At 41.7% G+C, this 26,439-nt stretch overlaps 1 protein-coding gene across 2 annotated transcripts; it reads left to right on the plus strand.

Moving 5' to 3' along the window:
* The first annotated feature begins 6,786 nt into the window (after positions 1-6,786).
* Positions 6,787-25,535, plus strand: ppl (periplakin). 2 transcript variants are annotated; one of them, XM_080008849.1, is made up of 23 exons: positions 6,787-7,007; positions 12,065-12,167; positions 12,292-12,446; positions 12,622-12,742; positions 12,995-13,141; positions 13,827-13,868; positions 14,867-15,028; positions 15,345-15,452; positions 15,890-15,985; positions 16,190-16,312; positions 17,469-17,615; positions 18,909-19,060; positions 19,205-19,308; positions 19,831-19,988; positions 20,398-20,576; positions 20,887-21,025; positions 21,151-21,344; positions 21,491-21,641; positions 21,748-21,831; positions 21,920-22,036; positions 22,204-22,296; positions 22,409-23,506; positions 23,675-25,535. In XM_080008849.1, exons 1-23 carry the CDS (start codon positions 6,952-6,954, stop codon positions 25,079-25,081), a joined length of 5,136 nt encoding a protein of 1,711 aa, XP_079864975.1. In that variant the 5' UTR covers positions 6,787-6,951; the 3' UTR covers positions 25,082-25,535. The 2 variants fall into 2 exon arrangements, with proteins under 2 accessions (XP_079864975.1, XP_079864974.1); XM_080008848.1 differs by having other exon boundaries at positions 22,409-25,535.
* The last annotated feature ends 904 nt before the right edge of the window (positions 25,536-26,439 follow it).

Raw genomic sequence — 26,439 nt, forward strand, 5'->3', positions numbered from 1 at the left:
ATACCTTTTTGACACGATCACTATGCATATATTTTATTATCTACTATTATTATTAACTTTCAATAAAGAAACAAATATTTGAAAAGAAAAACTATATAATATATAAATATTATAGTTATAGTATGTATATAAAATAATAATAACAATAATATATACACATATATATATATATATATATATATAAAATAATATATAAAAAACAAGTGGCAGTGTAAAAGAAACAGAAATTTGAAAAACATTTGCAAGATTGTGACAGTTTCTAGAGAGGGGGCAGATTGGGGGTTAAAAAAAATGAAAGCAATGTATTACTTTGTCAGCTGTATCTGTTTAATAATGTTATTATTTAGGCCAAATGAAACCGATTGCATAGTTAAGTCATCTTCAGTCATGCATCAGTGGATGAAGAAGTACTATTTAGAAGTGCAAATACCCTGATACAAAATAATTCTTATACATGCATACTGTAAGTACCACATTGACATTTCTACTTAAGTATACATATTTAAGTATTTGCTCTTAAATGCAAGTACAGTATTGAAAGTCAAAATAATTGTCACATACAGTGCCTAATATAACATACTGTCCATGAGTTAATTAAAAAAAATACAAAATATATAGTCTACATGGTGCCGTAGTCATTTACAAGCATATGGACCTAATAAATCATTAAAGAGCAATTCTTTGATGGATCCAGCTTTTGATACTATATATAAATATAAATCCTATTTTTTTAAGCTAAAGTAATGTGACTGTGTTAGAAGTGTAGTCGTGGTAAAAAGAAGCAATAGATGTTAAGTCTCCAAAACGGAGTATACTTAAGTATGTACAGATACTTGGGGAATGTACTATACTTAAACACAATAACAGTTACAGTCAAGTTCAGCGTGGAGACTAGAGCACCTCACTTGGCCTTTTGTGACTTAAGGGTGTGGGTGTGTGTGACGGGATGGACAGTTGTAACAGATGTATTGATAGGGGGCGGGGGGTAGCTGCTCCTCCCTTCCCCGGTTAAGAAAACTAGAGCGGAAAGAGCCAAGAGAGAGAGAGAGAGAGAGAGAGAGAGAGAGACAGCGAGTTTGTTGTCTCTGAGAGCGTCGATCCGGACAAGCAGGTTTAATGCACGCAGGTGTGTTCGCATACACACTCTCCGTTTGTCATACCAGAGCGAGGTGTGCCGCTGATAATATGTGTCTTCTGAGTGGCTCATGTGGCTCATGTGGGCAGATATGGCAGTGGGGGAATGCAGGTATGCGCGTGCACAAAAGTGGCGTGACAGGTCCATGGCGCCATGGAGTACTGTAGCATTGAAGGTCTTTTGGGGAAGAGAGGATTTGTCTTCATCCGCTCCATATAATAATATAGGGTGTCTGTAAGATGTCCCTCGTGCTCCTCAGAAGCAGCACCCTTAAGTTTTCAAATTCCACTGAAAAAATTAAAATAAAGAATGAAAATGAGCCCTTGTGTTGCAAGATCAAAATTGCAAGGCTGCACTTATTCTTGTTCTGCACTTATATGACAGCACTTTTTGCTCTTATTCATCAGTTCGGGACAGAATATGAGCTTGGGCAGAACAAGTTTCACTGTCTGAAAGTCAGGTCTATCTGTAAGCAATGAAAGGTTTGAAAGGTTTTTTGAGATTGGATCCCTGGTGAGTCACTCGTTAAAAAAAGAGTCGTTCCATTCTCCAATCGCGATTCTTCCATCGTTATTAGTAGGCCATAATAATAAGCACAGTTATACTTGATTCTGACATTTTTAGTGGTAAACAGGATAGTGGTGTGCCGTGGGATTATTCCATTGTCAATAAAAGTGTGCAGTGGAAGAAAAACTGTTGGGGAAACATTGTATTATATCATAACTCACATGAAATATGTTGACCCTCACCTCAGCAAATGTTGACTGTTTGAACTACTACGTGTGAGGGGAAGGGGCGAGAGGCGTGTGTATGTGAAGTAAGCATTGTTGTCTTGCTAAGATGCTAAAGGTGGCTTTTGAAGGTGTTGAATGTCTGTGTCGTTGCCTGGTGTATGTTCGAACACACCTGTCAAACATCACACTTCTATTAGAGAAAATAGGGTGGAGGAAAGTACAATTGGGTCGATGTGATGTGTCATTTAATTATCTGCATATATCCCTGCTTACACTGCAGTGTGTGTGTGCATGCATGTGTGTCTGCCATTAAGACCAAGATTCCTGTCTTTGAAATATGCTCGAGACACACCCTTCTTATTGTCTCAAAGCCTGGGTCGGCCATTCCTCTTTTTGACACAGTACATCAAAGGGACAAGGTATTGAAATGGAACTCCATTTGATTGTATGTCATTTTATTTTAGCTATTTTTCCATTTTTCTTTCGCAGTTTATAGGCGAAAGGCTCAGAATTGTTTTCATATTTCATCTTTGTATTAAGTATGTATAAATATCTATTGTATGGAAGTGATGAACCAAAACAAGACGAAAGCCAGTTGAGACGGATCGAAAAACCGCAAATCCAGCTGATCCACTCACGCCTTGTGTGTATCTTTCATAATGAGTGTGACTTAGAAACTGCATAGTTCCTATGCCAAAGTTCCTCAACACATACATACCTTGCATGCTTGCAGAGGCCCTACCTGACAGCAGTGTGTGTAGCCTTATCACTATTGATTACAGTTACAAACATGTGGAAGCACCCCACCCGTGGCAACAATGTGTCTGAGTCATTATCAGCGTTCCACAGCAAAACACAAGCGCAAACCCCTTTTCCAACAAAAGCAACAAAGGTGTAAGTCGACAAAAACCTTGCGATAAGTCTGTCGGGGATGGCCGTATGGGCCCACCTTGCAGTTGCCCAACAGGGTCGCGCCTCCGGAGGGAAATGTACAACTGCAGCGATAATAAAGGCATTAATGCGATTATTAACAATCATGATCACCAAGTGCCGTTTTTCATCTGTGCTGCTCATCCAGCTGAACTGCCATAGACGTACGATCAAACCTATACCTCAAAGCTGTAACATCTGACATGTGAGGGATGGGTCGCAATTACACTTTTCTGAATTCTTCAGCAGAGAGAGGCCACAGAAGACGATTAGCATTGGGTGTTCAGCGAATGGTGCTCCATCAGAATGCGGTTGTACCAGTCCGCTCTATTCAGGCATCAAGTACTGATGTCTGTCCTGCCGAAAACCACACCCCAGGATAACCTTCCATCTGTCTTTCACTGAATTCCACTGACAGTGTGCTAGCTCCCAGTGAATGCCCAAAAATTGTCTGTTTTAAGATTCAAGATGTTTATTTGTCACAATACATATACATACAAGCATAAAAAATGTAGTGAAATTACATTGCAACGCATCAGGAGATTATGCACAATAAGTACTAACTGGCACAATAGCTAACTAATTAACTAACTAACTAAACTAACTCAACTAACAGTTAGTAAATAGAATAAAATAAGAGTAAAAAAGGTTAAACAGTACAGTATACAAGAGATATACAGTACAGTATACAACAGTACAGCACAGCAATACAGTAACACCAAATAGAACAGCAATACAGCGCAGTATGCAGTAACCCAATACAGTGATACAGAATGCAGAACAGTATGCTACATACAGTACAGTAAGGCAGTGGGGCCTGTGTGAGTGTCTCAGTGCTTTTTGTTAGGACCCCTGGTGAGTTCAGCATTGACAGTTCTTATGGCTTGTGGGAAGAGGCTCCGTCTCAGTCTCTCTGTCCTCGCTGTGTGGCTGCGGAGGTGCTTGCCGACCGCAGCAACTGGAGCAGTCTGTTGTTGGGGTGATGAGGATCCTTCATCATCCTGTGGGCTCTGCTACTACACCTCCTGGTGTATAAGTCCTGCAGGGAGGGGAGGGTAGTTCCAGTGGTACGTTGGGCTGAACACACCACCCTCTGCAGGGCCTGCCTGTCCTGAGCAGTACTGTTCCCAAACCAGGCAGTGATGTCGCCTGTCAGGATGCTCTCCACTGCTCCAGAGATTCAAGATTCAAGATTCAAGATTCAAGAGGTGTATTCGTCACATACATATACATGCTTTCATACATACAGTATATGTACCGGTGATTACACACAATATGTCCTAGGTAAAATGTATTTCTAATAGACCAACTAACTGACTCCTAAAACGTAATACAGTAAGTCAAATACTTATAGAATAAAGTAAAAATATATAGAATAAAATAAAATACAATAAAATAAAATGAGATAAAATGGAATAGATAGAAGGAATATGCTTATGTATATGGAATAGGCAATTATGTATGCAGAGTAGAAGGACTGGAGGATCCTCACCGAGACCCTGAATTTCTTCAGCTGCCTGAGGTGGTAAAGACGCTGCCTCGCCTTTCTCAGCAGATTGCTGTTTATATAGTGGACATACTGTATGTATAATTGACAATGAACAGTATTCCTGAGCACACCAAAATCCTATTTCAAGGCCGATTTGACAATGATTTGAGATCGGGTGGAGTTGTGTTTGTCCAGGGTAGTGAGGCTGTAGGATCGTAACTGTCATCGATATGTGTGTGTAAGCGACAGCATGATCTCAATCGCCAAACATCAAACATCAAACATCAAACATGTTTGATTTTATCAGGGCTAGTCTTTCCAAAATCCTTTGTGTGCACGAAACAAGACTAAAATCGCAAGAGCAATTTTCACCAGCCAATAAGATTTTGCATCTGCAGGGCCGCAAAGCCAAAGTGCTGCACAAACAATCACGGTGGTGAGCAGTAAGGCATCCATGTTTGTTTTAGTGTCAAAATAAGATACGTTCTCCATAAAACTGCATCCATCTGTTCTCCATCTTAAGATTTGTGCTCCTCAAAGACAGCTGTTGTTGATCAACTCATCCAACCGGAAGAGTAAACTAGAGTAGTTGCATTTGGGTACCTGAGGTATGCTTGCACAGTTGGGGAGGCGGTTAATTTTTAAGCCAAGAATTAACCCTCAATGGATTCCCATTATCAATACAGGGTTGGTGGTGGTTTAACCCCCCATCAAGAATCAAGATTTACCCTCATCACAAAATCAATCATAAACTATTGTAAAACCTAAATAAAATCCTCCATCTTCAACTACAATGAGACTGTGGCAGTTTCTCCTACCACAAGTGGCGTGTTCAAGGACCTCCGGCACAGAGGGTTATAGACACACCAGTTTATTGTAGAGAATGGGCTAGTTGGAATTAGCCCAGGAGCAGATAGAGGTGTGTCATGACAAGGGCTCCCCGCCTGAGTGTGTGTGGGGATGGGGGTTTTACCTGTTGCTCGTGAGACCAACCAACGAGCAACAGGTATGCAGCCACTCTGATCCCAATCATCTAGATCCAGGTCAGGTGTGGCTGCTCAAACCACCCTCTCCCCACACCACAGAGATATTTGACTGTATACTGTCATTGGGAGTACTTTTACATGTTATACTGCAGGTATCACACTGCAGTTTGCATCCCGTGAACGGTGTTGATATAATCATTTTTTCCTCCAATGCCAGAGGGGGGGATAGATAGATGTGTAATGCAGATTAAGAGTTTACATGGTTTTAATAACACCCTCAAAGAAGTAATGAGCAAAATAATAAACCCTGCTGCCAGCAGACAGGTTGACTGGCTGTGGAACAACCTGCTCGATTGGACTGCATTTAAACACAGTGAGAAGCTCGAGCAGAGCGGTAATTTTCTTCGCAGTAACTATTATTAATGATGGGAACCAACGTTTTAATGAAGGCCCAGGCTGGGAAAAATAGTGCATTATGCATTTCATCTTGTGTGTGTTTTGGACCCCGTTGCACTTGAGCTTACCTTGGGTTACCAAAGTTCAAATAGCGTAATTCAAATAACACCTATGGGATAGCTGGCCTTTCTATGAAGAGAGCGGACCATGACTTAAATAAGAGGCTGTAAATATAGATGCTGCTGACAGCAGAAACCAAACACACACACACACACACACACTCACACACACACACACACACACACACACACATACACACACTCATGCACACATACACACACACAAGTATAACATGCGCACAAGGTAAAGAGGCAGACAAGTCAGACTGGATCCACCAGGGAGTCCTTTTAAACACTCACACCTTTCAAATACAAAAACACGCCGATACTATTAGAGTGCCCGGTATTTATACACATTTCCCTTGCTTTAAACACATCATATTGCTTGATTATAATACTCTTTAGACCAGTGATCAACAACCTTTGTCATTTATATAATGGGATGTAAGAATGAAGACATCTTGAATCTTGAATCTTGAATTAAAGGATCCTCAACTTGATACACATTAGGCCACAGACCCCATTTAATAAGATTTTGTTTCTGGGACCCCAATCTGAGAATCTTAATTGTGAACTATGATTTGATCCACATTTCCATAGCTGTCTCTACTATATTTTACCAAGATAACAGTGGAAAAACAGTCATCATTGTGAATTATCAGTGTTGGAAATGAAACAACAGTGAATTTAAACTATTCATCCTTTTACTGAGGCCACCCTGGAACCTCTCAAAAAGGACCCTACTTTGAGAACCCCTGCTCTAGCCTAAAGGTGTATGATCCTGTGGGTTATATTTGGCTCGCTCTACACACCTCTCGATCGGGAGCGGCAGGGGGAAAGGGGCAGGGGGCGGGGCATTGCGGTGGGGGCGTCGTCACTCCGCCGCGCCCACACTCACCTGGTGCACAGGTGAGTCCTACCGTCTCGCCTGGGTTCCACCTCCATCTCCCAGTGTGTCGTGCGCTGCGCTTCAGACCACTTCACTCCACGATCACGCTAGTCCAGAGTCCGTGAGAGAGCGAGAGAGAGAGAGAGAGAGAGAAGAAGAGGAGGCGGATCCGATACCGTTTATTTCTTCTAAAGGGAAATATATTCGCTTGCGCTCTTCGGAAGCTGCCCACACAGGTGGAGGTTGGAAGCGACGAACGCCCGGGCCGTCACCATGTTCAAGAAGAAGTCCTCCAAGACCAGCGTTGCCATAACGCAGCCCAAATCACCGTGAGTGTCTCCTGGACACTGTTGAATAGTCGCTGCTGCTGCTGCTGTTGTTGTTGTTGTTGTTGTTGTTGTTGTTGTCTTGCTTTGTTTTTTCAAGTCGTTCGGCGTTGGATGTTGGAGTAGAGAACTGTCGGATGAGTGAATGACGCCATCGCCCGATCGGGATTATTTAGCATACCGCGATCTTTACGTAAAATCGATTCCACCAGCAGGTGTTAGCAAATATCATGTATATATATATTTAGCTTTTTTTTGCTGTACCAAATTCCTTACACGGTCACATGATTTATTCATGTATTTATGTATTTAGTTAATTTTTATTCAGGGTTTTTATTTATTCATTTATTTATTAATTTTGATATATCAAAAGGATCGATTTCTTAAGTCCATATCCTTGTCAATGTATATGACACCACCTATACTATTTGTTTTTTATTATTTTGGTAAATTGCAAGACAGAATATGCACAAGCACTCATCTGCAGTGCCCTTGGGTTTTAGCTCGATTTAGATTTTCCTGAAACTGTCATTGGGACACGTACCACATCTTAATGCAGAACGGCTTATGCTGTAATTCCATAATCCTGCATGCATTTGTTGTGCTACTTGATCTTGTTTTGGTCAGTTCGTGCAAGTGCCTTGAGTTGCCAGAATAGTTAGTAAACATGTGTTCCTCAGGTATTCTAGTGGGTGTGGCAGGGAGGTGGTGCAGTAAAGTAGTAGTAACTGGTTTGGGGAGTTCTGACTGTCCTCAGTATACAATGTGCAAGGAACTGATAGGATTCCATGGAACCTCTCCCAAAGAAACCCCTTTTTGATCTCTTTCTCTATCTTTTAACTTGTATGTAGGCTGTAATAATGACACAAATGCATAGACCAAATATAGTATATGAAGTATATAACTGGGTATCAATACATAGTATGCAAGTAAGTCTCTTCATGAAATAGGTCAGAAAATTCTCAGCACCTCTAAATAGTAAGTTCATAAAGTGACTTTCTTTTTCAAAGCCTCTCAACACGCAGGGTGTCCAGTTGTCTGATGCCACTCTGTGTGTCAACACTCAAAATGGTGACAAGGCTACTCAGGTGGGGTCGGGGTTGTGGGGTTGGACTCCAGCTGATAACTATGTTTAGATAAGGAGAAGTAAAGAAAATATATACAAATCATTTATCTGAAGATGTATTGACATAGGCCTAGTCTGGAGAGCTGTGACCATTTTACATCACTGATTTGCTAGAGAGTGCATATTTACTCCCCTGTCGAGAGAAAATCAATAACATAGCTTTGCATCACAAACCCTTTCGCATAGTAAAACTGGCAATTTCCACAGATACCACTAGACACACGACACAAGAACGTGGAATTTTAATGACGCAGCTCCACCCTCACAGTTCTATCCATGTTGTTTTGGTTCAGAGTTTGGTTGGCACATGTAATTGCAATATTAAAAGCCAAGAAAGCCATAAGCCACAAGCTATAAAATGCATATAGGCCAGAGGGGTAAAATTAATATAGAAAATAAATTATAAATAAATAATCAAACAAACAAACAAATAAATATATATATTATCCTATAAATGTGTCCTTCTGTCTATCCCAGGGTTATATAAGTAGTTTGTGACAATAAGTGCTAGTTTATTTAATCCTTAACCTACAGTTAAGTTGGTCATAACTCAGAGATAGTTAATTGGTATTAAAAGGGGTGTTAAGTAATGGTTATACTTGTAATTTCCTAAACTGTCTACATGCACACCCACCTCCTGCTAGCGGCCACACCTACGCACTTTAGGGCGTTTGAAACAAGTCTGGTTCAAGGTTGCCGCAGAGCTTGAACTAGCGCTATCCCTCCACACCCAGTATGACAGAGCGTTGTAGATATCTGGTTTCAATTTGACCCTCTCGCTCTCTCTCTCTGTCTCTCTGTCTCTCTCTCTCAAAATAACCCTCACATGGGACTGGGAGGCTCAAAACTGTGAAGGCATGAACAGCCAGATTATAATTTTTTTGTACTCGCTTGCTGCACAGAACACACAAAGTCATGGTGGGTTGTTTGTTTGTGAAACTTTTCCATCTTACCGACCTCCCTCATATTTGTAAAGGTGTTGCTTTCTGATGAAAAAATAAAAAGGCAAAACTGTGAAACAGACTAAGTCTGTCCTAAGGAGCATTTGACGTCCAGGCTCACTTGAAAGACTGTGAATTTGCAAAAAAATGTGATGAAATGTTCCATTTTCTTCCCTAGAGAGAGCACAGTCTCCCAAACAGCTGTTAGTAATAATTGCCCAGTTGCGGCCAACACCTAAACACTGCAAAAGAAAAAGCAGAAGCAGAAGATGAGAAAACTAAAATACTAAAGTTATCATTTAGTCTTCCAATATAATAAATATAATCCCTAAAAATCAATGTATTCTTAAAATAAGGTAACAATGTCTTGAAATGTCTTCTTTCTTGTCGGAGAGCATCGACAGTCTTTAGGGTTAGGGTTAGTGTTAGGGTTAGGGTTTAGGGTTAGGGTTAGGGTTAGGGTTAAAAAGTGCGCTTGACAAATTCCCTCGAAATTTATCTTCTGAAGGTGGTGGTGGTGGTGGTGGGTGGGAGGGTGATCTACTGCCTACTTTAAAGATATTCCAGCTTCATTTTTAGCAGTGTAGTAGGGCAGTAGTGGGGGGGCTTCAGGTGAATTTGATTTGAATGTGTGCAGACTAAATAGCTGCGCCCCTGCAAGTTTTGACTCGTTCCCCTGTTTTCATAGCAAAGGGTGACGTTCAAATTCAAAGTCAAAGTCATTATCTGTGCTCCCCAAAACCTATATTATACCAATTCTGTCATAAAAATGATGGTGGCATAGGCTTGTGTAGCAATACTTTCTAAAATTATTATTTTTTCCTCATGTCAAACATTCAAATGTGAGACGCCTACAATGGTAGAGACACCAGAACCTGCTTAACCTGTTACGTGTTCAAACCTTTTTTTTTTATATTCAAGATTTTAAGTTTGTCTTGGAATATTCTGCATGCCTTCTAAAACAAGCGGAAGCTCAAATTCAATAAATTCTCATCAGGATTTTTGTGATGACCCTATTAAACTCTTCACAAAGTCAACACAAAGCTACTTACATGGTTTTTCATGGTAACATATTTACTTACTTACTTCCACATACTTAATCTGCCTCACGGCTCCCCAGTCAAACCACCAGCATGACAAGAGACACTTTATTGATGTACTGAGGTTTGAGTGTGGCAGGCCATGCATATTCCTTATTAATTTCATTGTCTTATTTAGTCCAGGGTTTGCTATTTCTCAACCCAGGCCTTAGTAAAATGTTGCTTCCCATGATTTTTTACTTTTTGACTGTTCGTAACACAACCTCACTGAACACTTTGCTATCAAGAAACTTATCACTCTGCTGCAGCTTTTTCCACTACACTTTAATGCAGTCCAATGGGGCAAACGTTCAAGCCTAAACATGAGTCTACCAGGTAGAATTTGGGTAGATGTGGCAATTCTAAGGAGTGCTGCATTATCTCTAGGACAGTGCCTCTTGATATGCAAACTCTGGGACTATATTGCCTGACTGTTTTACGACCTAAATGTGAGGAATGCAGAGTAATGGTGGTTTGTGTCATCAGCAGGTTTAGATTAGTAAGGACGTACCTAGACTGAGTCCACTGTGCACGTCTCTCGCATACTCTGCTTTTCTGTTCGTATCTCTTGAGTTTTTTACGACTCTAAGACATTATTTTTATGTACAGTATTGGCCTATTGTAATGTGATTGTAGAAGTACTTCTGCCACTTGCCACCCGAGTGGCTTTTCCAGTGCTCCCCCTCAGAGAGACACAGGCATTGATGTGAAGGACAAACCGGTTTATTGGCAGGATGTTATAGGCCAGGGGCAGATGGAATGGTGTCAAGACAAGAGCTTCCCCTACCCATGTGTGTGTGGGGATGGGTGATTTAACTCTTCGATTGCTCTGATTAGCAACAGGTGCACAGCCACCCTTGATCATGGGCCCAATTAACTAGACCCAACACAGGTGTGGCTGCTTAAATCACACCACCCCCACCACAGGGCTCCCATACCTTAAACAAACAAACAGACTCTGAAACAGGGTTCCCATACCTTAAACAAAACAAAAACATCCAAAACCAGTCCCCTTACTCAGAGACCCGGAATCCGGGAACAGTATGGTCCATGGGGCGACCCTCCTGCAGGGCAACGAGACAGGCTACCCCCTCCTCCCTTCTGGAGCATGGGGCCTTGGGCTGCTGTGCCGGCTGGTGGAGGTGTAGCCCGGCTAGGCTGTTGTGAGGGCTGCTTGGCTGCTGGGCTGCTGATGGTCCTGACGGTGGCTGCTTGAGGCTGCTTCTCCCCCTGTCCTCTGCTGGCCATCCGCTGGGTGCTGCTGCTGCCAGTTGGGAGAGGGCTGGTGCTGTAGCCGTCCCGTCGACCTGCTGGTGGCTCCAGTGCATCTTCGGCTGGCCCGTCTGTGTCCCTTCCCTGTATCAGGTCCCTGTTCAGGTACCAGTGTAGCGGTTCTCCCACCACATGCCACCCAATGGGCTTTCACACAACCCCCACCACAGCGATCAACTTGTTTAAGTTGTTGACTGGTGGTCTCTTCTTCTATCAACTTACATAATTTAAATTGTATGAAATAAGTCATGTTGGTATGTCAAAAGGTATACGTTTGAGTTACGCCTCCATTTAGTAACATTGGACAAATAGAGACCACTAAAGGAAACCACTGGAACTACACCTTCATTGCCAAACATGAATGTGCCTCCTCCACAAGGTTTCTTCACCTTAATAGGAAAGGGGTGGGTGGAAGCTGAATATTTATCAATGCTGGCACACACTAAATTGAAACCAGTTTGTGGCTAAGCAGGGGAGTTGAAATCACGCAGTGTCTGATCAAATGCGACACGGGCCACTTTCACATGTGTTCCAAAATCCAATCTGTGGCAATGCGGCCTCAGTCACAGAGCAGTCAAAGGAATGGCAACGGCCCTGAAAGATGGATTAAATCTCTGTCTCTTTCTTACTTTCTTTCTTCAGAAGCAGCCAGACAACAGAACTCTCGGGACTGATCGAGAAGCTGCAGAAAAATGCAGACAAAGTGGAGAAGAACATCTATGAGACAGAGCAGAACCTCAACAAGGTACAACATGCTTGACAAATTCTGCCATAAAGACTGAGTCAGAAGCTGGCAGAATGCTCAAAACTCAACTACCTAAAGAAAATATAATGTTAAACCATGACATATCTCTCTCCGTTACTCACAGGACGTGAATAAGATCAACGAGGGGAAGCAGACACTGTACCAGGATGACACCAACAGGCGAATCCTCAGTTGCCTGGAGCTGCTCACCGGCCTCGATGAGGACGCTGTGAACGCCAAACGCCTCCAGCATCCACAGGCGGGAATGATAGAGCAGGAGTGAGTGAGCGAAGTATCAGCCCATAAGGGATTGTGGACAAAAATTCCTATGTTATTACACCCCTAGAAGAGCTATAGCAATAGCGTAGTAATAGCAATTATATCAATAATGTGATACATCCACCGCTTTGCGTCTATGCATCTCTGTTTTGTTTGTACCTCTGCACGTTCCCAGCATGAAGCAGCTCCGTGACAGGGTTTTGAAGCTGCGCGAGGACCATGACCGCATTTACCACCTGACACGCCCCGACGGCATGCCCAGCATAAACTGGGGCACCATCATAGATGAAAAACTGGTAACTGTCAACAAATGACAAATGATAGTATCGAATCGTAGTGTATTTTATTATGAAGATATTGACAAAAAAAACAGTAATAATCATAAAATCAACCTTAAAATAATAGATTTGTTTTTTTGTTGTTGTTGTTGTGTATGTCATATTTGGACGTCACCCCAAGAAAATCACGCTGGACACGGGTCGCAGCTGGGACGCCAGCTTCTTCCTTTGTTAGTGTAAGGAGCATAATTGCGGCTTTTTCCTCCCCAGGAGAACCTGAACAACAAGGGCTTCGGCCAGGACCTGCCCACCGTTGAGAACGAAGTGGAGGATCACAACATTTTCCACAGCGAGGTGGAGGCTCTGGCGCCACACATCTCCGACGGAGGCGACAAGGCGCAGACAGCGGCTCAGAAGGTGAGTTAAATGCGACAGGGGCCATTTATCGACAGATGCACCTCGTCTCTCAACCCGCCCAAGAAAATAAAGCTGGCAGCTTTAGTTACCTATCTGCTTGTTATGATTTTCTTGCATATTTACCAGAAGTGGAAGCAGCAGTGGTAGCTAGTTACAACTTCTCTTGTTACAGTACTTGACTATGTTTTGTATTGGATTGTATTGTAACTGTGTAACTGTTGTTATCAGTTCAACTCAACTTGGTCAACTCAACTCAAATTTGGTACTTGTATTCTTACTCAAGAGTAAGAATACAAGTAAAATGGGTAAAGTCACAAGGTATATTAGTTACAAAGTTAATATTTTAACATCAATCAGTTGACTTAGTCGCAGCCATGAGCTGTCAACTGTATCAAAATGTGGGATTTAAAAGGTTTTTGCTAAAAGCGATTACTCGAGTTGTATTTTTGTAAACTATTTCTATAGCCTAACTCAGTCATTTTCCTCTGTCCACTACTTCCACTTTCTATGCAAGTAAATTATCTCTGCAGTAGAAGTACTCTTCTTCTTCTATGTGAAGAACTTTGTGACTTTGCTTTGAGGTGAAATAAAGGCTATTATTATCATTATTATTGTTGTTAATGTTGTTGTAAAAACAACAATTTGTCCTACAATTGTCCGACATCACTTGTTTTCCTCTTTTCAGGAATATCTTCGTGGTCTCCAGCTGAAGTACAATGAACTCCTGGTAATAAAAATGTTTTGTCAAGTGTGTGCTGAGTCACAGAGTGTATTTTGCTGTGTGTGTGTGTGTGTGTGTGTGTGTGTGTGTGTGTGTGTGTGTGTGTGTGTGTGTGTGTGTGTGTGTGTGTGTGTGTGTGTGTGTGTCGCTCGTATGTACTGTAAGTGTTGATCTTGCACGCATCTCATCAACAAGTTTACTTTCGCCCCCCGCGGCTAGCTTTCTGTCATCCTAACGGCCCGGAGGGGATTCTCTGCGTTATATAACGCCTACTTGCACACAACAATATGTCTTTGTTTTTTTTTGTCATCGGGTTGACAAGTGGCCGCGGAAGGTTATGTTGTACCGCGCTGCGCTTTGTCAGGTCACTCTACTGCAGTTGCCGTTATGCAAATAATTTGACCGTTGATGGTTCAATCTCAACGGCAGCCGGTCTCACACCGATTTCGTTGAACAAGTAGGTACTTGCATCACCGAACAACATCAAACAACTTAACATTAAATGTAAATTCATGTTTTGTCATACTAAGTTCATATGTTTATGTATTTATGACTTTATTTATGAATTTTCTTAATAGATACATAATCATTTCTGACAGTATTAAAACTTTTTCATATGTGAATTTGTCATCATTCGCATCATCAACACAAGGTTTTTTGTGCAGCATCTTCTCCTTGAACATTTGGCACTCTCCATCAAAATGGATGACACTTCCTGTCAGTCGTGTGTCAGATTGAGTGTAAAGCATGACCGACATGTGACAATGTTGGTGGGTGTAGTTTCTATGGCTTTAGAGGTCGCTATTTGGCGCTTACTTTTTAAGCTGCGTTTGGTCGAAATAGAATATATTTAGGAAATATTCTCAAAAGATCCAAATAACCTTTTCTCGTTGGAACGACACAAAAAAAACCACATGCATTTGAGCCGATTGCAGCAGTTTATGTTTTCTGCATAATCACCAGGATGTCATAATCACCTGATCTTTGCTTCTGGCCCTGGTTAGGCCAACTCCAGTGCCCGACAGCGGCACCTGCTGAGCCTGCGGGATTACATGCAGCGCTGCACCAACGAGCTGTACTGGATGGACCAACAGGCCGAGGAAAGAATCAACTACGATTGGAGCGACACCAACATGGACTACGCCGCCCGCCAAAGGCAGTATGAGGTAGAGATAATTGGGGAATTGGGAATTTCACACGATATTCATAGATATCACAATATTTATACATTCAAAATCTGGTGTTATACAATCATGATGAAATTTCAAGTCATAATTTGTCATCATTCAATTACAATGGGTCATCTTAATTTGATAATGGTACCATTTCCCCCAAATCTCACACACACACACACACATACACACACACACACTAACAAACAAAAATGTATACACAAACATGTACACACACACAAACAAACAAACAAACATGTACACACACAGACACAATTACCCTGTCATATGAAACCTTCTCTCACGACAGAACTTCATCAGTAAATGTTTGGAGTCCAAGGAATCCACCATCACCAAGCTCAACGACGACCGGGAGAAGCTGGTTGAATCCGGGCATCCTGGGAAGAACGTCATTGAGGTATGATGACGACCATGACCGTAATCTATTTATTAAAAAATGTCAAAAAAGGTAAAAAAAAATAATAATAATTATGTAAAAAAAACATATTAAAAATGATCTGCCAATGAGGTGAGAAAATTACAGTTAACAGAGAAAGTTCAGTTATAGTTATAATAATAATTGTAGTGTTTTTTAGGCTCAAACGTTTGCCCAACTGGACTGCAACCGATACTTTAATGACATTAATGTTTATTATTAAGGCTTGTAATACATTTATAATAAAAAATAATTACCAATTCAAATAGTCAAGACACATTTTAAAATTTCGCCCGACAGAGACTAAGGTGTCGTATCCAAAATGTTTATCTCAAACGATATGTATATTGGACTGATTTGAAATAAAGGACTATTGGAAATGTATTAACAGGAATTTAAACGACGCTTCCTTTTCTCAGGCGCATATGGAGGCGGTGCACGCTGATTGGAAGGAGTACCTCAACCTTCTAATCTGCGAAGAAAACCACCTCAAACACATGGATGAGTACCACAAGGTGTGTGTGTGTTGTGTAAAGATACCATATTCATCATTCATTTGTCATATTCCCAGCAACGGGTATAAGGGGGTGCTGTCTCTTCTCACACCCCCCGCCTGTTCAGATGGGGTCCAAATCGGATTCATCTAGTCGGAAATGAAATGAGAATATACAGTTGATACATCACATGATCTGTATGTCTTTGTATTTGCATTTCCACAGTATCACAAAGAGGCCCGGGACACACAGGACCTCCTGAAGAGGCTGGACACCGAAGTCAACCAAAAATATAACCCACAGTTCAAAGACATGTACCAGGTGGACGGCCTCGTACGGGAATTGGACGTGAGTTCCCCTTTTTTGACATTTGAATCTGCTCATCTAAGGTAAACGCCAAAAATATTTAAAAATCTGTGCTGACAAACTACACTGAGATTTGCTTATGAACTAACTAGGAGTGACGCAAGACTCGCAAAAGATTCGTTTGTAGCGAACCAATCCTTTTAAATGACTCATTTGCCGGGAGGGCCTCCGCCAAAAGATTTGTTTGTTTGCGACTCGGTAACTGCAGGCACAGGCGTTTACTGAGACTTGACTCGCGAGCCGAGAGCCCCGAGTTGGGGCAGGTGTCATTGCCTCTGCCTCAAGCAGAGGCAATGACTCCTGAACCAATTTGCCGGACGACAACTGTGAGTCGTGAGTCAAACCCCACAGCGTGCAAATTAGAATCTATTACTCGCGAACAGAAAATAATTACTGAGTGTTGATTACTGTGGTTACTGTGGAAAGGGCTCCAGCATTTGACGTGATTGATAATCAATGTGACTGATTTACACTTGCCATTCTTTCTAAATAAATCATTTTGACAGAATGAATTATTGTGAGAATTCCATTCACAATTCAGCGCTAGACTCTTCCGAGTCTCTAACACAAACTTAGTCAAAATTGAACAAATCTTTTTACTGAGTCACTCAGTAAAGAGCTGAATCTCCAAAAAGAGCCAAACTTTTCATCAGTACTAGCTAGCTTGCAAACCATCATCAACAGTAAAACACAATACATTCAACGGGATCACACCATCTACAATGGACTTTTGAGGAACATTTTTTTATCTGGCAGAGCAGAATTCCATAAAAGAGGATGATCAAAAAAAGCTTGCCTGTTGCCATATGGTTTTATATCGCGCTGATTTTATTGATTAAAATAACAAACTTATTTTATGTGTGTGTGTGTGTGTGTGTGTGTGTGTGTGTGTGTGTGTGTGTGTGTGTGTGTGTCTGTGTGTGTGTGTGTGTGTGTGTGTGTGTGTGTGTGTGTGTGTGTCTGTGTGTCTGTGTGTCTGTGTGTGTGTGTGTGTGTGTGTGTGTGTGTGTGTGTGTCTGTGTGTGTGTGTGTGTGTGTGTGTGTGTGTGTGTGTGTGTCTGTGTGTCTGTGTGTGTGTGTGTGTGTGTGTGTGTGTGCGTATGTGTGCGCATGTGTGTGTGTGTGTGTGTGTGTGTAGGACCAGGCGAAGGCCATGGACCTGTTTGATGAGCGGGTGAAGACCCTCCAGAAGAACAGCCTGCAGGTGCTGCCCCTGAAGTACCGTCGGGAGACCCCGCAGAAGCTGCTCCCGGTCGAGGCCCTGTGCGAGTTTGACACCGACGAGGTAAACGAAACAGCGGCCGCTATATATTATATATACTGAACTGTATATATAAAATATTGTGACGCAACATGGCGATAACCTTTTAATTCACTGAATCATTATAATATTTGGAAAACTGGCTAGTACACAAGCTAGAAGGCGTTATTACAGATAGATAGAGTTACTATAGTAGGCAAGTTAAATTATCTCAATCCATCATCCAATTTTTTGTTTACGTTTTGCTTGAAATTACATATTTTTACATTTTTCTTTTCTTTTTCTCCCTGTCATTTTGAAATTGGACATTTTTTGCTGTGTGAAGAATAACAAGGTTCATTCACCCATGGCAACCTCTGCTTTCTGTTATTTCTCTCTCTAGCTCTCTCTAGTTCTCTCTCTTGCTCTCTCTTTCTCTCGCTCTTATCCCTCAAATATTCACTGCTACAAGTGAATGTGAGTAAGCCATCTCACCTTCCTCTGCGTCATTCAAACACTTTTTTTCTTAAATTTTAATGTATTCAAATCCTCCTCTCTCAAGATAGCGTACTGTTTTTTTTGGGGGGGGGGTTTGTTTTCTTTTGCTTTTTTCTCTTAATCCCTTGGGTATAGCGAGCACATTCGATTTGAAAAATGTGCGTTTAGTCGAGGGTTGAGAGAGAACCTCAGGTTATGGATTAATATAATCCATTACCAAGTGTAACTTTCCTGTCAGAAATATTGGATTTTAAGGTAAAACAGTGCAAAGAACCTTCCAAAGTGGCCTATCTATTTCTGTGAGTGTAGGAAATCAAACTATATATATTATTTATATAACTATATAAATAAATAAATAAATGAACAGATTTTTGTTGATTTAAATTTTTGTTATCTGTGGTTTTTTGACAGACATAAAGAGAAAAAAGATCCCACAAAAAATAAATCATTTAATTAACATATATTCTTTCTAAATGTAACTGGTTATAGGTAACCTTTTCTTTGTGTGAGGTAATTTCATTACATAACACTGTTATACATTATGTATTCCATTACTTTGCAGCTGCCCAGGAACATACAAGGAATTAATTAAATTGTTTGTATTTTTAGTTATTATTTGTATTTAATTATACTATTTTAGACTATTTGTATATATTTCACATCTAAATTTTGATTACTATTTTTTTATTGAATTTTTGTTTTATATATTTCTTTATTCTTATTTTTTAGTTTGGACTGTTAGGCTTTTTACTTTTTTTTAATGCTTATGGTCTGTAGTCAGGAGGGGACTGGTAATCTAGCATGAATTGGTTCTTAAATTCAAAACTTGACTCTACACAGGGCCAGATCGCACGCGGGGAGAGGTACACTCTCCTCAGAAACAACCGGGCCAAGTGGGACGTCAAAGACGCGGCCGGTCGTAAGATCACCGCCCCAGCGGTCTGCTTCATGATCCCCCCCACCGACCCCGAGACGTTGTCCGTCTCCGAAAAGTAAGTGTTTTTTTATGATTTATGTTTGAATTATTATTATTATTATTTTTTTTTACAGAAGCGATGGCTAAACTCTTGATATGTCACCGGTGATTGACCCTGGGCTCGGTCACTGTCTGTAACGTGGTGAGCTTTCTTTTACAGCCTGGTCAATCAGCAGAAAGGTGTGAAGCAGAAGATGGCCAGCAGCAAGGGAACTCTGCTGAAAAGACTCGACGAGCTGAAGAAAGAGAGTGGAAGCAACACAGGTACAAAGAGGTTAAAAAGCAGCTATCAGTGTTTACGGAAGCAGATTAGCAGAATACAACGAAAATAAAAACACACTGTTTTTATTTGTTTTGTTTGGAGAAACGGGAAACTGGGACGTGCAGTGCAGCGGAGATCGCTACCTCTCCATTACGCATTTACATCACTGCTTTACACCGGCAAGCCCCGGCGTAGTGTCGCCACTGCGATGTGAAAACTAGACACAGTTTTATCCAACGACCACTCGGGGGTAGAACCTGGCCGTTGGATGCGTTTTCGGATTAGATGTAAATTGAGTATTATCGGATGTCCAGGAGTTTCTTTCTGAAGGAGTTTAATATATCACTTCTATGTAGATGGATCATACTGGCAGTAAATAATGTTGGATATTCCTAAATTTGTTTTTGGCTTAGTAGGAACAGTTTCGATTTATAATCATTCATTGTTGTCATCTTCATTGTTTTGTTCAACTCACTAAAACTCTCACAAAAACAACGTAACTCTGTATAAATGTGTGACCTTAGACAAGCAGGAGCAGCAGTGTCGCCAGCTGATGGCTGGTCTAGACAAGGTGGTCAGTGACCTGGACAAGCAGGAGAAGGCCATTTACACTCGAGTGCGCCCCCCGCTGGAGCAAACCAGGCCGCTTCAAGACAGCGCAGATCGGCTGCAGGACATGAAGGTATGAATATTCTGACAAGCATGATTACGAAGGTTTTTAACCCTCCCTTCTAATGTGTTATTTTCATGACCTTATTTGTTTCCTTCTTTTTGGGGGGGAATGGAGTTGAATGGAGTTAGTTACAGTGGCATTAAAATAAAAGTATACATTTTGTTTATTCAATACCACCTCTCTAAACACCTGCGACACATAAGTAAAATACAATAAATATAAATGTATTCCACTGCTAGAAATCCGTAGATTAGATTACATACTGCATTACCACTGAAATTCTATCTGAATAATCGTAGACACACACAATTCTAGACTAGTCAATTTGCCTAAAAGAAAGACCTCTGGATTATTTTCAAAGACTTTTGAGGCTTGTTAAGTTTTCTTTTTTTTTTTGATGCATATTTTTTCCCAACAGGACATTGCTGCTGCCGTGAATAAAATCGAGCCGGAGAAGCTGTCCAAGGTGCAGCAGGCGGAGAGCTTCCTGGCCTCTAATTCTAAATGCAGCAGCGCCCCTCAGCTCCACGCCAAAGTGGACGAGGCCAATAAGAAACACAACAAGGTCGAGCTCCTCCTGAACTGCTCTCAAGACAAGTACGGGACTGAGTATTATAATCAAGCAGAACCCCATTTACCTGAACCCACAATCAACATTTGGTTGAACGAAACATGAATAAATGTCAATGAAATCTATTTGCTCAGTCGACCGAAATGGTTTATTTGAATTCCACTAGAAACATACATATCAGTTGCTTACTGACATTACAGTCCGAAAAATATAAGTTTGGATAAGTGAGGTTCAAATAAACTGTGTTCAACTCTACTTCTGTAGCATCGGTTTCCATTGGAGGGACATTATTGTAGTTCGTAAATGGCTAGTTCATCAATCTTTTTTTGTTTTCAGACTAAAGAGTTCAAACCATCTGGAGAACTCCCTTCAAAATGGGAAAACTCTATTGTCCACCTTTGAGAATAAACTGGCCAGGGAGGAGGTCGCCCCATCTGACCTCCCCTCACTTGAGAAGACCCAGCGTGAGCTTGCGGTAAAGCTTTTTCGCCTCGCCACATACATCCCATTGATATTTAATATGATGTGATATGACATGGATGATCCTTTCACAAACTCAGGAATTTGTTTTCATTTGACCACCTTTACCTGCCCTGACAGGACATTGCATCTGAACTGAGAGCCAAGAGGTCAGTTATGGCCGAGAGTGAGCAGAACCTACAAGCCGCCAAGAACAGCTGCAACAACATGGCCCTCAAGCTGCAGGAGCACTGTCCTGACATTGAGAGGCAGGAAACAGAGGTCCAGAGGTTCAACAAGCGCTTTGACAACCTTAACAGACAGGTTGACACAAGGTGAGAAGACCTTGACGTGGTTTTTCTTTTTTTTTTTAAACCTGACAATCCATTTACACCTGTAACCATATAAACATAAGAAGCGGTGAAGGTTCAATAAAAGTAGGATCTCCATTTAAATAACATTTGCTTACTGTATGTTACAGGTCTCAAAGTTTGCAGAGAGCCAAGATGGCATACAAGAACTACCGCAACGACTACGACAATCTTAACAGCTGGCTCTCCCGCGTGCCAAACTATGAGCCACGTGATACTGATGATGTTAGACAAGTGGAAACCAAGCTAAAGAACCAGAGGGTAGGAAAGGGTTGAACAGCCCCATATTGGGATATTTCTAAGGGAGATTCTGAAATGTTAAAAGCGGCAAATGCAACTCTCACAAGCTCTGCTGTCCTGTTTGCAGAACCTGCTCTCGGATATTTCAAGGAAGGAGTCCGACTTGAACAGTGTCTCCAAAAGCGCACAGCTTTATCAACACGCCGTCAAAGTGAGGAATTCAACATTTATAAATGCTGTTAGTGCAATTGATACGGACGTGGAGCCATTGGTCTAATAATGGTCCCTCTCTCCTGAAGGACTATGAGAATGAAACTGAGAAATTCAAATCAATCCTGGACCTTGAGGATGGACTGGTCCCCCAAACGTACAAAAGGAGCAGACTGGAATCACCTGCACTGATAGTCAAGGGAGAGGTGAGACAAACTGTAATTGTAACGGTATTAAATTAATATTTTAGCATTTCCCACTTGAAAATTCACACTTAACTTGATTGTAAGTACTATATAGTTCTATTGAATTAAAATATATTATACGTAAAATTGTATTATATTAAAATCAAGTTCTATTTCATTCTTCACAGGAGGGTGCTATTGAAGCAAAATTCACTGAGGTGAATGCTGTGAACAGGCAAAGGCTGCGGAATCTGGAGTTTGCACAAAGCCTCCTCAACCAGGTGAAATACTGTTGAATGTACATTAATAAAAGAGAAAAAAATATTTTTGAATAAGAAAACAGATGTTCTGTATTTCTTTTATGGTCATGATCATCCCTTTTTCTCTCTTTAGCAAGCAGAAATTCCCATGATCCAGGCAACAAACGTACAGTCTGTTCAATCCGCTGCACCAGGAGAAGAACCCTGGAGAATCAGGAAGCTCCTAGATGAAGAGGTTCAGAGGAGGGAGCAGCTGGAGAAAGAGATCGAGACCATCCAGACTGACATATATGTTCTTGAGGGCCAGAAGCCCCAGGATACCATTGTAAAAAAGGAGTTGATCAAAAAGGTAGCTGACCCCCAGCTAGATGAGGATGTCCACAAGGTCCAGCAAAGGCTCTCAGAGGAGCGTCGCACCACAAGGGTCCTGGAAAATGACCTGGAAGTACTCAAGATAAAGCTGCGTGGCCTTGAAACGGAATTCAAGGAGGGAGCCCAGCAGTACACTGTGAAGGAAGTCCTGCGTATCGAAAGGGACCGTGGTCAGGAAGAGGAGGTGCGTAAGCTCCGGGAAGAACTGGATGAGCTGAGGAGACAGAAAATGCTCAAAGACAATGAGCTGGTTGAGATCCAAAAGCAGGTGACTATTCTGGCTGAGGAGAAGAACAAGGAACAGGAGGTGATCACTGAAGAAGAGGTCATCAAGGTCCAGAATGACCCTCAACTAGAAAGTGAGTACCGGGTGCTCTTTGACAGAAAGCAAAAGGAAATGGATGGCAGGAAGCAGCTGGAGGATGAGCTTCGCTTCCTACAGGACAAGCTTCGAAGGTTGGAAAAGGAGAAGTCCATGGCGGAAGAGAAGATTTCCATCAAAGAGGTACTCAAAGTAGAGAAAGATGTTGTTTTTGAGAGGGAAGTTGAAAACCTAAGGAGGCAGCTTGAGGACGAGAAGTCAAGGCGCAGGTCCTCTCACCGTGAAAAGGCCGATCTCCAGAGGAAAATCAGCAGCATGGAGGAGGAGAAATCCAGGGTAATTGTTCAGGAAAAGGTGCGCGAGATTGTCCGGCCTGACCCTAAAGCTGAGAATGAGGTAGCTAACCTTCGCTTTGACCTGGTGGAGCAGCAAAGACGCTCTAAAGATTCAGATCTCCAGCTCCGATCCCTACAGGATGAGCTTACCACTCTCAGGAATAGAGGGCCGCAAATCGAAATCAAAGAAATTATCAAAGAAGTCATCAAGTACAAAACAGATCCTCAGACGGAGCGAGAGCTGGAGAGACTTCGCAATGAAATTGTGGATAATACACACCAGACTGAGAAGTCAGAGATGGAGATAAGGCAGCTGCGTGATGAAATCCAAAGGTGGAAGGATACCAAGCCCCAGGTACAAACTAAAGAGGTGGTCAACGAGGTGTTGCAGTATAGAGAAGATCCCAAGACCAAGGAAGAGATTGAGATGCTCAAGAGGAAACTGGCAGATGAACAGAAGAAGCGGCTTGATCTTGAAAGAGACCGCTCAGCTCAAGAGGAGAAGATCAGGCTGAGGAAGATTGACCTGTCCCAGGTCAGGGAAAAAATTGTACAGCAGGAGGTGGTCAAAATGGAGGAGGATCCACTTCTGAAATCAGAATGCAGTACCTTTTTGCAAAGTATCAACACTGCGCAGAGGCAGAAGGAGAACCTCAAGGACGACCTGCTCCAACTGCAGAAACAGAAAGCCCAGCTGGACCTTCAACTGGAAGAAATGGAGCGCGAGCGCAGAGCACGTCGTGATGCTGAACTGGAGATCCAGAGGCTTCAGGTCAGATTAAATGAGATGGAGCTCCGCGACAAAGAGAATCGTGAGAAAGTGACGGTCAAGCAGAAGGTGGTTTTGCAGCAGGATCCCCAACAGGAAAAAGAGCACTCCATCCTCAAACTACAGGTAGAGGAAGAGAGGCATAAGCGCACCTTGCTAGAAAAGGAGCTCAATGCCCTGATCCAAAAGCAGATCACTTTGGAGAAAATGGATGTCAAGGAAAGAGTTGTCCGCACAGAAAAGATCCAGGTTGAAAAGGACCCAGAGGCCGAGCTTGAAATTGATAACCTGAGAAGGGCTCTGGAGGACGAGAAAAGGAGAAAACGGGAACTAGACCTGGAGTTGGCCAATCTTACCTCCAAGTTCTCAGATATGGAGTTCTCCAACACAAAGTCTTACAAGGAGCTGGATTACATCCGCAATGAAAGTAGCCACCTGCAGCAGGAAAACCTCCGGCTTCAGAATGAAATTCGCAAACTTCGCTCCGAGATCCAGATCACCAGCAAAGAGACTCGGATTATCACTGAGTCCGCACCCACAGAGAACGGCAAAAACTTGGAGCTGAGACTCGATTCCCTACAGAGGGAGCTGTCTGATCTCAGGAATATCACCTTGCAAAAGGATGAGGAGATTGAAAAACTTCACAAGAATCTTTCTGCCATGAGGGTCAAGAGGGAACAGAGGGAGAGTCACCTTCGCAGGTCCATTGTGGTCATTGATCCGGATTCCGGCAAGGAGATGAGGCCAGAGGAAGCCTACAAGCTTGGCCTAATCGACTGGAAGATGTTTGTCAACCTGCAAAGCCAGGAATGCGACTGGGAGGAGATCACGGTCAAGGGCCCCAGTGGGGAGTCGTCGGTCCTCCATGACAGGAAATCGGGGAAGAAGTTCTCCATTGACGACGCACTGCGCATGGGCCACATCACGAAACACCAACTTCAGCAGTACCTTGACAAAGAGATCACCATCCAAGAGTTTGGTGTCATGGTGTCAGGCAAGACCAAATGAATCCAGATATGAATTAAATAAATGCATTATATATTTTTGTAGCGTGCAAAATTCAAGTCTATTTGTGTTCTGCATCAAATAATCCCCTTTGACCACTGGCTTTCATCCTGGGTTTTATCTAATGTTGTCCTGTTGTATCATGATTTTGATTTTTTTCCCCCTTCCTGGTCATGCAATATTTCTCTCTATATATGCATAAACAGTATAATTTGATTAAAGTGTTATATTGGTATGGATGGTGGGCTGAGATGGCTGAGTGACAGAGGGCTTTTTATGAGGGAGGAAAAGGGATCCTGTTGCTTTCTTGTGCTGAGATTTAATAGAGATTACATAAAGTCTGAATCAATTTACTGGTGGAATATGAAACACATTCTTCTTTCTCCTGAATCATGTATTTGGGTTTTCTGTCTTTTGATACCATGTGTGCACTACAGTACATGCCTTAATAAAACAATGAAAGCAAACCAAAACGTTTCAACCTTGTCTTAATTGGCGGTAATGGCTTTATATTGAATTTTTCCTTTAAAAAACGACATGCAGAACAGGCTAAAACAATCATCACAACGAAAGTTCACACACGGTCACACAAGAATGATCCAAATGGATCTTATTTAGAAAGACGACACTGAGCCAAGACCCATTATTTCTTTTTAAGATTCAAGATTTTCAAGTGCTGCTCCACTCCAGATGGAACAACGAGCAGTGAGAACTAGTCAACCTTTTTAATACTCACTGTGATGCTATTCTGTGGTAGACTAAAATAAATGATAAAAAATAACCTAAAATAATAAAACATACTGTATATGTATACAAAGCAACACACATTTAACTTGGAGACCACACAGGCTGAGCTTGTTTTTGATTTAGGGCCACAACAGGTTTGAAAGACGATGAAGAACAACTACCGCCTGCACACTCAGGCGTTGCATGTGAAGATAATGCCATTTGACACTTTTTACTATCATTTGCATTACATCGATGAGTAAAAGTTGATTGTTTTCTCTGCATTGTTGCTTTGATATTCAATCAACATGCATGCTTTGTTATATCTAGCAACCAAGCAAAGCTATATATAACAACCTAGATGTTTTGGATTGGAAAACCATTTACCCATTGTTAAGCAAATTGCTAGTTGACAAAAAATGTACATAAATTCTGCTTTAACTAAGCCAACTAGTTTCTGGCTGATTTATGGTTTTGATGACAGTCTGAAAGTCTGGAAATGTTTCATAAGATGATGAAGGATAAACAAATGATTTCATATTTCATGTAAATTATTTTATTTTAGTTTAGTTTACCGGGAAATTTATTTTATTTATTTATCTATGGTGTATCTATGGTTGTTACATGCAAAAAAA

The sequence above is a fragment of the Zeus faber genome (genome assembly GCF_960531495.2).
Source record: "Zeus faber genome assembly, chromosome: 11".
Classification (NCBI taxonomy): domain Eukaryota; kingdom Metazoa; phylum Chordata; class Actinopteri; order Zeiformes; family Zeidae; genus Zeus; species Zeus faber.